We start from the raw sequence: 16,938 nt of genomic DNA on the forward strand, positions 1-16,938 counted from the left end.
GGTGAGAGTGAGAGTTCCCCCAGGGTGAGAGTGAGAGGTCCCCCAGGGTGAGAGGTCCCCCAGGGTGAGAGTGAGAGGTCCCCCAGGGTGAGAGTGAGAGGTCCCCCAGGGTGACAGTGAGAGGTCCCCCAGGGTGAGAGTGAGAGATCCCCCAGGGTGAGAGTGAGAGATCCCCCAGGGTGAGAGTGAGAGGTCCCCCAGGGTGACAGGTCCCCCAGGGTGAGAGTGAGAGGTCCCCCAGGGTGAGAGTGAGAGATCCCCCAGGGTGAGAGTGAGAGATCCCCCAGGGTGAGAGTGAGAGATCCCCCAGGGTGACAGTGAGAGGTCCCCCAGGGTGAGAGTGAGAGGTCCCCCAGGGTGAGAGTGAGAGTTCCCCCAGGGTGAGAGTGAGAGGTCCCCCAGGGTGACAGGTCCCCCAGGGTGAGAGTGATAGGTCCCCCAGGGTGAGAGTGAGAGATCCCCCAGGGTGAGAGTGAGAGATCCCCCAGGGTGAGAGTGAGAGATCCCCCAGGGTGACAGTGAGAGGTCCCCCAGGGTGAGAGTGAGAGATCCCCCAGGGTGAGAGTGAGAGATCCCCCAGGGTGACAGTGAGAGGTCCCCCAGGGTGAGAGTGAGAGATCCTCCAGGGTGAGAGTGAGAGATCCCCCAGGGTGAGAGTGAGAGATCCCCCAGGGTGAGAGTGAGAGGTCCCCCAGGGTGACAGGTCCCCCAGGGTGACAGGTCCCCCAGGGTGAGAGTGAGAGATCCCCCAGGGTGAGAGTGAGAGATCCCCCAGGGTGAGAGAGAGAGAGGTCCCCCATGATGAGAGTGAGAGGTCCCCCAGGGTGAGAGAGGTCCCCCAGGGTGACAGGTCCCCCAGGGTGAGAAAGGTCCCCCAGGGTGAGAGTGAGATGTCCCCCAGGGTGAGAGAGAGAGGTCCCCCATGATGAGAGTGAGAGGTCTCCCAGGGTGAGAGGTCCCCCAGGGTGAGAGAGAGAGGTCCCCCATGATGAGAGTGAGAGGTCCCCCAGGGTGAGAGAGGTCCCCCAGGGTGACAGGTCCCCCAGGGTGAGAGAGGTCCCCCAGGGTGAGAGTGAGAGGTCCCCCAGGGTGAGAGTGAGAGGTCCTCCAGAGTGAGAGGTCCCCCAGGGTGAGAGAGGTCCCCCAGGGTGACAGGTCCCCCAGGGTGAGAGAGGTCCCCCAGGGTGACAGGTCCCCCAGGGTGAGAGAGGTCCCCCAGGGTGACAGGTCCCCCAGGGTGAGAGAGGTCCCCCAGGGTGACAGGTCCCCCAGGGTGAGAGAGGTCCCCCAGGGTGAGAGTGAGAGGTCCCCCAGGGTGAGAGAGGAGAGTAAAGTACTGATAGCAGCAGACATTAACGCGACATCTGTACATGCAACACAGCAGACGATGACATTCAGACAAGCAGACATTATCAATTACCCTAAAACCAACTTTAGTCACAGAACATCAGGCCAAGTATCAGACACTGAGGCCAGCAGACAAAGCAATAAGCAGACAAGTAAAGCAGACAAACAGATAAACAAGACAACAAAGCAACACAAAAGAGCCACAAGGCCAGGAATAGCCAGGGAATATAAAAAATCAGGGAGGAAAAAAAAAACAAATTCAATTTTCTCCGTTCAGAGGGAAAAAAGTCGAAATTGGGGGAGGATGCTAACATTTTGGGGGCAAATAATTGTGCTCTCCAGGGCACAGTTGGCACTCCTAGGGTGACTGGTGCCACGGTGACTGGTGCCACGGAGACTGGTGCCACGGAGACTGGTGCCACGACACTCTCGTATCGTGTTCAAGACCTGTTGTTCCTGTGTTTAGGTCAGAGAGCCCAACCAGCTCTGCATCACCATTACACACACAAATCACAATAGCGTGATGTATCAAATGAACAAATCCACAAGGGCCGTAACGAGGATTCGAGCCTACGTCTGAGAGCATCCCAGACGCTGCCTTAATCGACTGAGCTACGACATGGATAAGAATAACAACCAGAAATTCTACTGAACTTACTCGGATCCTGCAGCCTCTCCGAGACACAAACCAGGGTTTTACACAACTCCCCCCTGCACTCGAGCTATGTCTATAGGTTGTTCTACCTCTTCGCCCTTACTTCATTACACGAATCCTTCGAATCCTCGTCACGGCCCTTGTGGATTAGTTAATCTATCTCACCATGTTCTCCCAAAGTGATTTCCCGCCAAATAATCTTTTCGAGCAGTACGTCGCATTTGGCGCATCAGTTTCGGCCGCTTAAGGCCGCAAATTGATGTACTGAAAAAATCATAGAGGCTCGCAAAATTGGCGTGATGCCCCGTTTTCTTTTAGTGGATTCGCAGTTGGGTTAGGTTGGGGCAATTTAGCACATCGTTTGAGCGACGTTGGGAACGCTCTAGAGGACGGGCTGCTGCACCACCACTACCACCACACCACCACCACCACCACTACCACCACCCTACCACAACAGATCTATAAGTCGGAGGACAATAAAGTACCACAAAAAAACATCAATAAATACAACAGAGCCAAACAAGAAGCTGAGAGGCAATTTGAAAATAACATTCCTACCATTACTAACATTCTTAAGAACCAACCAAAGCTCTTCTACAGTCATATAAGGAGGAAACAAGAGTGAGGTTCAGGAGACAAATAGGAAATTCTCACAGAAAACGATTAGAAGATACGCGAGGAACTCTACGAAAGATTTCAGGAGGTCTTTATAATAGAACCAACATGGACACTAAGGTTACAAGATGAAAGGCTGGAAAAAACAACGGATGACATCGTTGTCATTGTGAAAATAAAAAGGGGAACTAGATGTAACAAATTCAATGGAAACTACAAAAGTACTTTGCCGCTAATTATCGAACAAATTTCCATAAACTCGAGACAAGAAGTTTCCCGGAATTCTAGAAAAAGGCAAAAGACGTAGTCCCAATATTCAAAAAAGGGGACAAAGACAAAGTACTAGATTACAGACCAGTGTCATGGATATATATATCCCATGTAAAGAGCGGGGAAAATAATTAGGCTAGTAGCGACGAATCATCTGGAGAGAAGTTTATCTTGAGATGATTTCGGGGGCTTTTTTTTAGTGTCCCCGCGGCCCGGTCCTCGACCAGGCCTCCACCCCCAGGAAGCAGCCCGTGACAGCTGACTAACACCCAGGTACCTATTTTACTGCTAGGTAACAGGAGCATAGGGTGAAAGAAACTCTGCCCATTCAAAACCAGCAACAATCAAACTCAAGGTGGAAGCAGGAAACACAAATGAGCCGAAGGAACATAATTACTCCCACCCTGTACGGGTAGTTAACAAGTGGTCTGTACTGAAGGAAGAAGGTGTAGAAGCCACCTCCAGCCACAACTTTAAGGCCACACGCCATAAAGAATTCAAACTTCTGAATAGTTAAATTTTAAGGCAGAAGGTACAAGAAGGCAAGCAGGCGAGGGAGAGAGCTAGACCTTGCACCCTCCCTACCACAGACACACATAGGTAAGTACACTTACCCTACACCCTACCCCACCACAACCACCAGTACTACCACCACAACCACCACCACCACCATCCCACACAAACGGTGTCGGGGGATAAAGCTGGGAGTGGGCGTTGTGTTCCAGAGGGAGGGGAAGGGAGGGGGCAGGAGAGGGGGGGGAGGGGAAAGTAGGCATGAATGTTTAATGTTAAGGTGTGGGGGAGGGGGTGCTGCTGCCTCTCACTGCCTCCATGTGTAGCCTGATGGAGGCACCCCCCCCCTCCCCGGACACAGGACCGCAGCACCGCCATACGGGTGCCCCTGTACACAGCACCACAGCACCGCCATACGGGTGCCCCTGTACACAGCACCACAGCACCGCCATACGGGTGCATACATAACGAAGCACCCCGTCACCGCCCCACGCCGCCCACAAGACACCAATCACTTCACCTATTTTACTCCACAAATGCCTGGCTAATTGGCGTCAGCGGGGGAACCTTTTTCCCCATTTTTTTACCTACTTTTTTGGGTTTTGTTTTAAGCTCGTTTGTGATGCTTTTTTTATCATATTGTAAAATGGAGGCTTTTAATATTTTATTTTATGGCTGGGTAAATTTAGACGACATAGTTGGCGTTGTGGAGAAATGTTCGACACACTCGTCGAGGGAGGTAGGAGGTAGAATATGGGGGGGGAGGGAGGGGGTTGAGGGAGGAAATGGGTAATATGGGAGGGAAGAAAGGGGAAAGGTAAGAGAGAATGGAGAAGTAAGGGGAAGGAGTGGCGGAGCGAGATATGTCGTGCCAGTAGCATGGAAGGTTTCCAAGTGGTGCCCAGTAGCATGGAAGGTTTCCAAGTGGTGCCCAGTAGCATGGAAGGTTGTCAAGTGGTGCCCAGTAGCATGGAGGGTTGTCAAGTGGTGCCCAGTAGCATGGAGGGTTTCCAAGTGGTCCCCAGTAGCATGGAAGGTTGTCAAGTGGTCCCCAGTAGCATGGAGGGTTTCCAAGTGGTCCCCAGTAGCATGGAGGGTTTCCAAGTGGTCCCCAGTAGCATGGAAGGTTGTCAAGTGGTCCCCAGTAGCATGGAAGGTTGTCAAGTGGTCCCCAGTAGCATGGAAGGTTGTCAAGTGGTCCCCAGTAGCATGGAAGGTTGTCAAGTGGTCCCCAGTAGCATGGAAGGTTGTCAAGTAGTCCCCAGTAGCATGGAAGGTTGTCAAGTGGTCCCCAGTAGCATGGAAGGTTGTCAAGTGGTCCCCAGTAGCATGGAAGGTTGTCAAGTGGTCCCCAGTAGCATGGAAGGTTGTCAAGTGGTCCCCAGTAGCATGGAAGGTTGTCAAGTGGTCCCCAGTAGCATGGAAGGTTGTCAAGTGGTCCCCAGTAGCATGGAAGGTTGTCAAGTAGTCCCCAGTAGCATGGAGGGTTGTCAAGTGGTCCCCAGTAGCATGGAAGGTTGTCAAGTGGTCCCCAGTAGCATGGAAGGTTGTCAAGTGGTCCCCAGTAGCATGGAAGGTTGTCAAGTGGTCCCCAGTAGCATGGAAGGTTGTCAAGTGGTGCCCAGTAGCATGGAAGGTTGTCAAGTGGTCCCTAGTAGCATGGAAGGTTGTCAAGTGGTCCCCAGTAGCATGGAAGGTTGTCAAGTGGTCCCCAGTAGCATGGAAGGTTGTCAAGTGGTTCCCAGTAGCATGGAAGGTTGTCAAGTGGTGCCCAGTAGCATGGAAGGTTGTCACGTGGTCCCCAGTAGCATGGAAGGTTGTCAAGTGGTGCCCAGTAGCATGGAAGGTTGTCAAGTGGTCCCCAGTAGCATGGAAGGTTGTCAAGTGGTGCCCAGTAGCATGGAGGGTTTCCAAGTGGTCCCCAGTAGCATGGAAGGTTGTCAAGTGGTCCCCAGTAGCATGGAGGGTTGTCAAGTAGTCCCCAGTAGCATGGAAGGTTGTCAAGTGGTCCCCAGTAGCATGGAAGGTTTCCAAGTGGTGCCCAGTAGCATGGAAGGTTTCCAAGTGGTGCCCAGTAGCATGGAAGGTTGTCAAGTGGTGCCCAGTAGCATGGAAGGTTTCCAAGTGGTCCCCAGTAGCATGGAGGGTTGTCAAGTGGTCCCCAGTACCATGGAAGGTTGTCAAGTATATCAATAATATCATACAACCTCGCTATACTTTGACAAAAACGCATATAAATCAAGAGTTACAAGCACATTTATATTTTGCACACGACTGATTCTCCGAAGACGAGATGTTGGCGGCGGAGGGTTGTATAGAGGAGAAAACCTGCCTTGTTTACGGGTCGCGTAAAGCCAAGCGTCCTTCGCTGTCGCTTGGGGCGGACTGGTCCCCCTGGGGACAGGCGGACTGATCCTCCATGTGGGTGGACTTTTTCACCAGTGTCCCCAACATGTGTCCCCAACATGTGTCCGCAACACATGTTCCCCATCAGAATATATTCCTTTAGTTCATTATTAATGTAAATACCTGCCTACTTACCCACGGGGTGAGGCACTGGATGGGTGACCCCTAAAGGGGGGAGCCCAGAGGACAATGGAGAGAGGGGTAGGGGGAGGTATGGGAGAGGTGGGGTTGCTGGGAGGGGCAGCGTGGGAGGGGGAGTGGAAGGGATGGCAGAATAACTGGGAATTAACTAGGTGGAAGAGAGAGAGCAGGCGACTGTCTGACTGACTAAGCTGTTGTTGTTGTGGTGGGGTAGTTTGTGGGGTCGTTGTCGGAGGGGGGGGGGGATAGGAGGATAGTGAGGGGGGGGGGTGCTAACAGGAAAATGGAAGAGAAGGCGAAGGTTCCTCGTCTGGTGAATGGCACCGAGGCACTCACCGTGAGGGTGCCAGGGTCCGAGGCACTCACCGTGAGGGTGCCAGGGTCCGAGGCACTCACTGTGAGGGTGCCAGAGACCCAGACACTCACCGGGAGGGTGCCAGAGACCCAGACACTCACCGGGAGGGTGCCAGAGACCCAGACACTCACTGTGAGGGTGCCAGAGACCCAGACACTCACCGTGAGGGTGCCAGGGTCCGAGGCACTCACTGTGAGGGTGCCAGAGACCCAGACACTCACCGGGAGGGTGCCAGAGACCCAGACACTCACCGGGAGGGTGCCAGAGACCCAGACACTCACCGGGAGGGTGCCAGAGACCCAGACACTCACCGGGAGGGTGCCAGGGTCCCAGACACTCACCGGGAGGGTGCCAGAGACCCAGACACTCACCGGGAGGGTGCCAGGGTCCCAGACACTCACCGGGAGGGTGCCAGAGACCCAGACACTCACCGGGAGGGTGCCAGGGTCCCAGACACTCACTGTGAGGGTGCCAGAGACCCAGACACTCACCGGGAGGGTGCCAGGGTCCCAGACACTCACCGGGAGGGTGCCAGGGTCCCAGACACTCACCGGGAGGGTGCCAGGGGTCCCAGACACTCACTGTGAGGGTGCCAGAGACCCAGACACTCACCGGGAGGGTGCCAGAGACCCAGACACTCACTGTGAGGGTGCCAGAGACCCAGACACTCACCGGGAGGGTGCCAGAGACCCAGACACTCACTGTGAGGGTGCCAGGGGTCCCAGACACTCACCGGGAGGGTGCCAGGGGTCCCAGACACTCACTGTGAGGGTGCCAGAGACCCAGACACTCACCGGGAGGGTGCCAGAGACCCAGACACTCACCGGGAGGGTGCCAGGGTCCCAGACAATCACCGGGAGGGTTCCAGGGTCCCAGACACTCACCGGGAGGGTGCCAGGGTCCCAGACACTCACCGGGAGGGTGCCAGGGTCCCAGACACTCACCGGGAGGGTGCCAGAGACCCAGACACTCACCGGGAGGGTGCCAGAGACCCAGACACTCACCGGGAGGGTGCCAGGGGTCCCAGACACTCACCGGGAGGGTGCCAGGGGTCCCAGACACTCACCGGGAGGGTGCCAGAGACCCAGACACTCACCGGGAGGGTGCCAGAGACCCAGACACTCACCGGGAGGGTGCCAGGGGTCCCAGACACTCACCGGGAGGGTGCCAGAGACCCAGACACTCACCGGGAGGGTGCCAGAGACCCAGACACTCACCGTGAGGGTGCCAGAGACCCAGACACTCACCGGGAGGGTTCCAGGGTCCCAAACACTCACCGGGAGGGTGCCAGAGTCCCAGACACTCACCGGGAGGGTGCCAGAGTCCCAGACACTCACCGGGAGGGTGCCAGAGACCCAGACACTCACCGGGAGGGTGCCAGAGACCCAGACACTCACCGGGAGGGTGCCAGAGACCCAGACACTCACCGGGAGGGTGCCAGAGACCCAGACACTCACCGGGAGGGTGCCAGAGACCCAGACACTCACCGTGAGGGTGCCAGAGACCCAGACACTCACCGGGAGGGTGCCAGAGACCCAGACACTCACCGTGAGGGTGCCAGAGACCCAGACACTCACCGGGAGGGTTCCAGGGTCCCAGACACTCACCGGGAGGGTGCCAGAGACCCAGACACTCACCGGGAGGGTGCCAGAGACCCAGACACTCACCGGGAGGGTGCCAGGGTCCCAGACACTCACTGTGAGGGTGCCAGAGACCCAGACACTCACCGTGAGGGTGCCAGAGACCCAGACACTCACCGGGAGGGTGCCAGAGCCCCAGACACTCACCGGGAGGGTGCCAGAGACCCAGACACTCACCGGGAGGGTGCCAGAGACCCAGACACTCACCGTGAGGGTGCCAGAGACCCAGACACTCACCGGGAGGGTTCCAGGGTCCCAGACACTCACCGGGAGGGTGCCAGAGACCCAGACACTCACCGTGAGGGTGCCAGAGACCCAGACACTCACCGTGAGGGTGCCAGAGACCCAGACACTCACCGGGAGGGTGCCAGAGACCCAGACACTCACCGTGAGGGTGCCAGAGACCCAGACACTCACCGGGAGGGTGCCAGGGTCCCAGACACTCACCGGGAGGGTGCCAGAGACCCAGACACTCACCCTGAGGGTGCCAGAGACCCAGACACTCACCGGGAGGGTGCCAGAGCCCCAGACACTCACCGGGAGGGTGCCAGGGTGGCCGGGCGGTCCCTGTTATTCACAGCTTTGGACCCGATTGTGAAGTTGTCAAGGCAGGAGTCATTGTTAAGACCTTCTCCTTATGCCTCCAACGACCCGTCAGGCTAACTGCCTGGGGGGGGGGCTCTTGAAAGGCGGATGCTCGAGAGGGGGGGGGGAGGGGGGGTCGATAAAGGGGGGGGGAGGAAGAAGGGGGGAGACTGGGGGGGGGATGATTCTCCCCTCTCCCCCCCCCCCGGTAGTGATGCTTCACTGTGGAAATGAATAGCATTTGGAAGGTTTATGAAACCTTTTGGGATCTTTTGGGCTCGCTTTTGGGAGGTATTCGAGGTCAGAGGGAGCGTGCGCACGCACACACGCACGCAAGCACACACATGCATGCACGCACAACTCTTACACCAAATGGCCAACAGAATGTAATTTAACACGGTGCAAGGTAACGAGGCTGTGATCTCAGCATCCCAGGTAACGTGGGAGAGGACACCCCTCCCAGGTAACATGGGAGAGGACACCCTCCCAGGTAACATGGGAGAGGACACCCCTCCCAGGTAACATGGAAGAGGACACCCTCCCAGGTAACATGGGAGAGGACACCCCTCCCAGGTAACGTGGGAGAGGACACCCCTCCCAGGTAACGTGGGAGAGGACACCCCTCCCAGGTAACATGGGAGAGGACACCCCTCCCAGGTAACGTGGGAGAGGACACCCTCCTAAGTAACATGGGAGAGGACACCCCTCCCAGGTAACATGGGAGAGGACACCCTCCCAGGTAACATGGGAGAGGACACCCTCCCAAGTAACATGGGAGAGGACACCCTCCCAAGTAACATGGGAGAGGACACCCTCCCAAGTAACATGGGAGAGGACACCCTCCCAAGTAACATGGGAGAGGACACCCTCCCAAGTAACATGGGAGAGGACACCCCTCCCAAGTAACATGGGAGAGGACACCCCTCCCAAGTAACATGGGAGAGGACACCCCTCCCAGGTAACATGGGAGAGGACACCCTCCCATGTAACATGGGAGAGGACACCCTCCCAGGTAACATGGGAGAGGACACCCCTCCCAGGTAACATGGGAGAGGACACCCTCCCAGGTAACATGGGAGAGGACACCCCTCCCAGGTAACATGGGAGAGGACACCCCTCCCAGGTAACATGGGAGAGGACACCCTCCCAGGTAACATGGGAGAGGACACCCTCCCAGGTAACATGGGAGAGGACACCCTCCCAGGTAACATGGGAGAGGACACCCCTCCCAGGTAACATGGAAGAGGACACCCTCCCAGGTAACATGGGAGAGGACACCCTCCCAGGTAACATGGGAGAGGACACCCTCCCAGGTAACATGGGAGAGGACACCCCTCCCAGGTAACATGGGAGAGGACACCCCTCCCAGGTAACATGGGAGAGGACACCCCTCCCAGGTAACATGGGAGAGGACACCCTCCCAGGTAACATGGGAGAGGACACCCCTCCCAGGTAACATGGGAGAGGACACCCTCCCAGGTAACATGGGAGAGGACACCCTCCCAGGTAACGTGGGAGAGGACACCCTCCCAGGTAACATGGGAGTGGAATCATAACAATAACATCAGGGTAACTAGTCTTGACAATAAGAATTCGTAAATCTGAGGGGGGTTGGACGGTCGGGGATTGAACCCCGACCTGCACGAAGCGAGACCGTCGCTCTACCGTCCAGCCCAAGTGGTTAAAGGCTTGATCATCAAGGACATAGTTATCAAATCTCAGTACCGAATGCCAACCGCGCGAGGCTACTGAAACACGGGAATTACGGAACGTTATACGAAATCATTCGAACTTGAGCGAAGTTATTGGTGCTGAAGGAAATTATAGGGATGTGACCGTCAATCATGTGCGGCTAATTAGCATAGTTCGCGCGGGTAACCATGCGGGAAGGCGGTAACGACTCTCATTGTCTCAACACTCTCTGTCTTCACCTTAACGATGGTTGGCGGGTGTTGTGTGGCGCGCGCGACCACAACAAGCGCGCGCGTGTGTGTACGCACCTATTTGTACTCACCTAGTTGTGCTTGCGGGGGTTGAACCACCAACCACTAGTCATCCTGCAATGTTTGGAGGCTATGACCGTCCCCCACCATCCACCAGTCACCCTGCAATGTTTGGAGGAGACTATGACCATCCCCCACCATCCACCAGTCACCCTGCAATGTTTGGAGGAGACTATGACCTTCCCCCACCATCCACCAGTCACCCTACAATGTCTGGAGGAGACTATGACCACCCCCCACCATCCACCAGTCACCCTACAATGTTTGGAGGAGACTATGACCTTCCCCCACCATCCACCAGTCACCCTACAATGTCTGGAGGAGACTATGACCTTCCCCCACCATCCACCAGTCACCCTACAATGTCTGGAGGAGACTATGACCACCCCCCACCATCCACCAGTCACCCTACAATGTCTGGAGGAGACTATGACCGTCCCCCACCATCCACCAGTCACCCTACAATGTCTGGAGGAGACTATGACCGTCCCCAACCATCCACCAGTCACCCTACAATGTCTGGAGGAGACTATGACCACCCCCCACCATCCACCAGTCACCCTACAATGTCTGGAGGAGACTATGACCGTCCCCAACCATCCACCAGTCACCCTACAATGTCTGGAGGAGACATATGACCTTCCCCCACCATCCACCAGTCACCCTACAATATCTGGAGGAGACTATGACCGTCCCCCACCATCCACCAGTCACCCTACAATGTCTGGAGGAGACTATGACCGTCCCCCACCACCCACCAGTCACTCTGCAATGTTTGAGACTATGACCATCCCCCACCATCCACCAGTCACCCTGCAATGTCTGGAGCGCCTAGCCTCCATCCTCCATACTGACCTTCTTATACACATGTATTATGTAGACGATGGATCACAATAACATGGCCGAGGATATAATGACCCAACCAGACACCAGAAAATGAAGAAACGATCACGTTTATGCATATACTGTATTATATTTTATGCACAATGTATCATTATATATTATAATGTATTCAATATAATATGTACTATGTTGTATTTTAAATATTTTCAAATTTTTTACTAATTTGCATAATTCGCGGATGATGTAGAAAAAAATGGATTAAAATAAGGTTTTGAGGTCTGTAATTACCTTTTCTGGGAGCAGGAAGAGTTGTGTTTAATTTGGGTACCAAGTTGCCGCAGAGTTTTATACTCAGCGGGGCTCCCAGCACCGCCAAAGTTGTCTAAGTCTGTTTGTCTTGGCTCAGAGGAAAAAAACATTGTCTACATATTGGCTAAAATGTCTTAAATTGTGTTCTGTTGTGTGATTGATGAGATACTCTTGCTTGCTCTCACTCTTTCTCACTCGCTATCTCTCATTATCTCTCACTCGCTGTATCTCACTATCTCTCGCTCCCTGTATCTCACTCGCTGTCTCTCACTCCCTGTCTCTCTCTCCCTGTCTCTCCCTCCCTGTCTCTCCCTCCCTGTCTCTCCCTCCCTGTCTCTCCCTCCCTGTCTCTCACTCCCTGTCTCTCACTCGCTGTCTCTCACTCCCTGTCTCTCACTCCCTGTCTCTCACTCCCTGTCTCTCACTCCCTGTCTCTCTCTCGCTGTCTCTCACTCGCTGTCTCTCACTCCCTGTCTCTCACTCCCTGTCTCTCACTCCCTGTCTCTCACTCCCTGTCTCTCACTCCCTGTCTCTCACTCGCTGTCTCTCACTCGCTGTCTCTCACTCCCTGTCTCTCACTCCCTGTCTCTCACTCCCTGTCTCTCACTCCCTGTCTCTCACTCGCTGTCTCTCACTCCCTGTCTCTCACTCCCTGTCTCTCACTCCCTGTCTCTCACTCCCTGTCTCTCACTCCCTGTCTCTCACTCCCTGTCTCTCCCTCCCTGTCTCTCCCTCCCTGTCTCTCCCTCCCTGTCTCTCCCTCCCTGTCTCTCACTCCCTGTCTCTCCCTCCCTGTCTCTCCCTCCCTGTCTCTCCCTCCCTGTCTCTCACTCCCTGTCTCTCCCTCCCTGTCTCTCACTCCCTGTCTCTCACTCCCTGTCTCTCACTCCCTGTCTCACTCGCTGTCTCTCACTCCCTGTCTCTCACTCCCTGTCTCTCACTCCCTGTCTCTCACTCCGTCTCTCACTCCCTGTCTCTCACTCCCTGTCTCTCACTCGCTGTCTCTCACTCCCTGTCTCTCCCTCCCTGTCTCTCCCTCCCTGTCTCTCCCTCCCTGTCTCTCACTCCCTGTCTCTCCCTCCCTGTCTCTCCCTCCCTGTCTCTCACTCCCTGTCTCTCACTCCCTGTCTCTCACTCGCTGTCTCTCACTCGCTGTCTCTCACTCGCTGTCTCTCACTCGCTGTCTCTCACTCGCTGTCTCTCACTCGCTGTCTCTCGCTCGCTCTCATTCTCTACCATACGAACAACTCATTAATCTAAAACTAGTTCATCATATCACGATCACTATAAAGATATGTCTTGCGGGATATATATATATATATATATATATATATATATATATATATATATATATATATATATATATATTATTTTGTTTTCTCTCGTATATCGACTTATATGGCAAAATAAATTCTCTTATCAGTGATACTCATTGTCGAAAGCATAAAAATATATATGGTAAATTTGGTGAGAAAAGATTCAAAGTAAGTGAAACCTGGCTGGTGCTGACCGTAGACTTTATTGGGTAAGCTCTGACAATGGTAATCGATCCAATACTATTGTAATTTGTTTTATATTTGCCATAATACTATCCACCACCACCACGCCCACCACCACGCCCACCACCACGGCCACCACCACCACGCCCACCACCACCACTACAGCCACTACCACCAGTACGCCCACCACCACCACCACCACCACCACCACCACCACCACCACGCCCACCACCACCACCACCACCACGCCCACCACCACCACCACCACCACCACCACCACGCCCACTACGCCCACCACCACCACCACCACCACCACCACCACGCCCACCACCACGCCCACCACCACCACCACCACCACCACGCCCACTACGCCCACCACCACCACCACCACCACCACGCCCACCACCACCACCACCACCACCACCACCACCACCACCACCACAATACCACCACCACCACCACCACCACAACACCACCACCACCACTACAGCCACTACCACCACCACCACCACCACCACCAATAGCGCCACAAGATGACACTGCTCTTAAACATAACTTTTACGTCGGCCGCCAGATGACTCTGCCTTAACGTCCATGTCTTCCTCCCCCATCCCTCCCCATCACTCCCCATCCTTCCCCCTCTCCCTCCCCACAATTGTGGTGGTGGTAGAGGCAGCGAACGATGAATATCTTGCCGCCACGATCTATCCAAGTACTTCCATCAACTCCCCCCACCCTTCTCCCCCACCATGCTCCCTCCCCACCCTTCTCCCCCACCATGCTCCCTCCCCACCCTTCTCCCCCACCATGCTCCCCCACCACCCTCCCCACACCCCCACCTGTCAGGTGTACTTAGTGTGAACACCACCAGCATCTAGCCACCAACTGAGAGTCACTTTCTCCCCGCCATCAACAAAACTTCCCTAAACTTTCCCCACCACCACCACCTGGCAGGGAATATTTATATATATTTTTTTTATATACAGGGCAAAGATTTTCTTTTGGTAAACATGGCACTCTTGGCTGCAGAGTCGATGCGACATGTTGGACGAGGTTCAGCCTAGTTCCTCACTTTTTTCTTATTTTTCTTTTTGACTTGTCGTTTGAAAGGAAAAAAAACGAAGTTTGTTGATGTGTAATCTTTTTAATTCCCTGTGGGTGGGCACCATTCCTTCCCTGAGTCCTAAATCCTTATCATAATGCTATGTTGACCAGACCACATACTAGAAGGTGAAGGGACGACGACGTTTCGGTCCGTCCTGGACCATTCTCACAATGGACTTGAGAATGGTCCAGGACGGATCGAAACGTCGTCGTCCCTTCACCTTCTAGTGTGTGGTCTGGTCAACATACTTTAGCCACGTTATTGTGACTCATCGCCTGCATAATGCTATATAGTCGAAATGGCTTGGCGCTTCTCATTATTCCTGAGTTGTGTTGATCTGTTGATGATGATGAATGTGTTTCGTATAGTTGGGTCAGTTGCACAAAGGTCAAGATGCCGCTGTCATTCATCTTGTAAGAGAGACATGGGGTCACAAGGGTGAAGTTTTACTTTCATCTTAAGTGTGAAGTGTTTAAGTGAAGTGTTTTTACTTAATTAGCAACTGTTAGAAGAGAGTGTAGGTCCTTGTATCTGTGTGGCGTCCAGTGGTCACCACTCTCAGTGGTCACCACTCTCAGTGGTCACCACTCTCAGTGGTCACCACTCTCAGTGGTCACCACTCTCAGTGGTCACCACTCTCAGGGGTCACCACTCTCAGGGGTCACCACTCTCAGTGGTCACCACTCTCAGGGGTCACCACTCTCAGTGGTCACCACTCTCAGTGGTCACCACTCTCAGTGGTCAAGATAACCAATAGACATTATTGCGTCTACCGTACGACACACACATACAGCTTCATATCATTCTCTGTGAATGACCCTCTACCCTATCATTTCCATGTATTCTTCTGTGGCCTCTAATACTGTCAGTCTGTGTGTGTCTGTCTCAATACATGTCCCCCCCCCCCCACACACCTGAACCAGCGATTCACCAGCACTTTATATCAATATCTACGAAATTAATTTCACTACAAGCTGCCCAATCGCTTCGACAATTATATTCTCCAGTTAAAATTTATGTTTATATCCAAACTGGAATGTAAGTGCACTAATTACTTGATCTAAATTAGTCATACACAATTTGTTATTAGTTTAATTGTTTTAAGTTGATTTAAGAAAATGGTGATATATTAAGATATATCTTCGAAGAATTAAAATATATTCTTTGCAAAATATGTTAAAGTATCCTGGAAAAATTTTAAATGAACTTGCCAGAAATGTACAAATATTAAAACTATTAAATAATACACATATTAAAAATATTATACATTGTATGAATTGCCATTTATATTGAATAATTCAGGAAGAATATTTTACGGACATCAGCATTAATTAGGTGTGTGGAATTAATTAAATTAATTAAAAAAATATGTTTCACCAGTTGTTTAATAAGAGGATTTAAATGCCATCAAGCTAAGTACAAAGAGATTTATATCCATTCAGTTTGAGTTATTTGAGAATTATATAATTCTCCAAGTAGAGAAAACTTAGTAAAGTTTTAAAGTTGAAGAATAAGTAACTTACAAACCTATTAAGCATTCTCATAATTGGGATTAATTATTACCTGCGACAAGACAATAATTTGTGTTCCTTCAGCTTTTTATATGTGAAATTTAGTCAAGGTAAAACTGGGTTTACGTTCCTTTAACCTGTATAATGTGATGTATTAACGTTCCTTTAACTTGTATAATGTATTTACGTTCCTTTAACTTGTATAATGTATTTACGTTCCTTTAACTTGTATAATGTGATGTATTAACGTTCCTTTAACCTGTATAATGTGATGTATTTAGATCCTTTAATCTGTATAATGTAATGTATTTAGATCCTTTAATCTGTATAATGTAATGTATTTAGATTCTTTAACTTGTATAATGTATTTACGTTCCTTTAACCTGTATAATGTCAAATATTTACGAATATTCATTATATATCCCCCCCCCCCACCCTTCCCCATTCCCTGTAACAAGTTCCCCTAGTCCTAGCTATATTCCCCGCCTTCTTCCCCTAGTCTAGAAATACTCCCCCACCCCTACCCGGCGTACATTTACAACCATGATTACTCACAGGGAATTTTACTGCAAGGGTGCTTGCAATTGTCGGATGTGGCCCTGTCGTTGGCAACGCTGCGGGGAATAAGCGGAAATTGTCGGGGAGAAAACGTAATTTCCCCGCCTTGTGAGCGCTGAGTGGCCGGCCGGGTGTTGGGCAGGGGAAAAGTGGGAAATGTTCCCTAATGGTCACAAGATGGGCTCACCTGTTGCTGACTTCTATAGCCGTCACCACACACCATTATATATATATATATATATATATATATATATATATATATGTATATATATATATATATATATATATATATATATATTATATATATATGAGAGAGAGAGAGAGAGAGAGAGAGAGAGAGAGAGAGAGAGAGAGAGAGAGAGAGAGAGAGAAAGTGAAACAGATGAAAACAGGGGAAAATAGACACGAAAGAAAAATAGATAAGAAAAAATTAAAAAAAAACAAAAATGAGTATTGTATTAATATGTATATACATACATACACAGGCTAACTATACACACAAGGACCATCACCTTACCCAAGCGGCCCACACATTATAACACGAAACTTACCTAAGCTTGAATGCCACAACTTACCGTAAAGC

The 16,938-nt window shown here is 52.3% G+C and overlaps 1 protein-coding gene across 1 annotated transcript; it reads left to right on the forward strand.

The window, feature by feature from the left end:
- The first annotated feature begins 6,230 nt into the window (after positions 1 to 6,230).
- LOC123748524 (mucin-22-like) lies at positions 6,231 to 8,605 on the forward strand. Its single transcript, XM_069312245.1, has 2 exons — positions 6,231 to 6,464; positions 7,103 to 8,605. The coding sequence occupies exons 1-2, from the start codon at positions 6,231 to 6,233 to the stop codon at positions 8,603 to 8,605; spliced, it is 1,737 nt and encodes a 578-aa protein (XP_069168346.1).
- The last annotated feature ends 8,333 nt before the right edge of the window (positions 8,606 to 16,938 follow it).

This window comes from Procambarus clarkii, chromosome 71 (genome assembly GCF_040958095.1).
Source record: "Procambarus clarkii isolate CNS0578487 chromosome 71, FALCON_Pclarkii_2.0, whole genome shotgun sequence".
Classification (NCBI taxonomy): Eukaryota; Metazoa; Arthropoda; class Malacostraca; order Decapoda; family Cambaridae; genus Procambarus; species Procambarus clarkii.

Bases quoted from the DNA above. Each gene is read 5' to 3' on its own strand.
- LOC123748524 (XM_069312245.1), top strand. From the start codon at position 6,231: ATGGAAGAGAAGGCGAAGGTTCCTCGTCTGGTGAATGGCACCGAGGCA. The intron at 6,465-7,102 runs GTGAGGGTGCCA...ACTCACCGGGAG, and splicing joins CAGAGACCCAGACACTCACC to GGTGCCAGAGACCCAGACAC.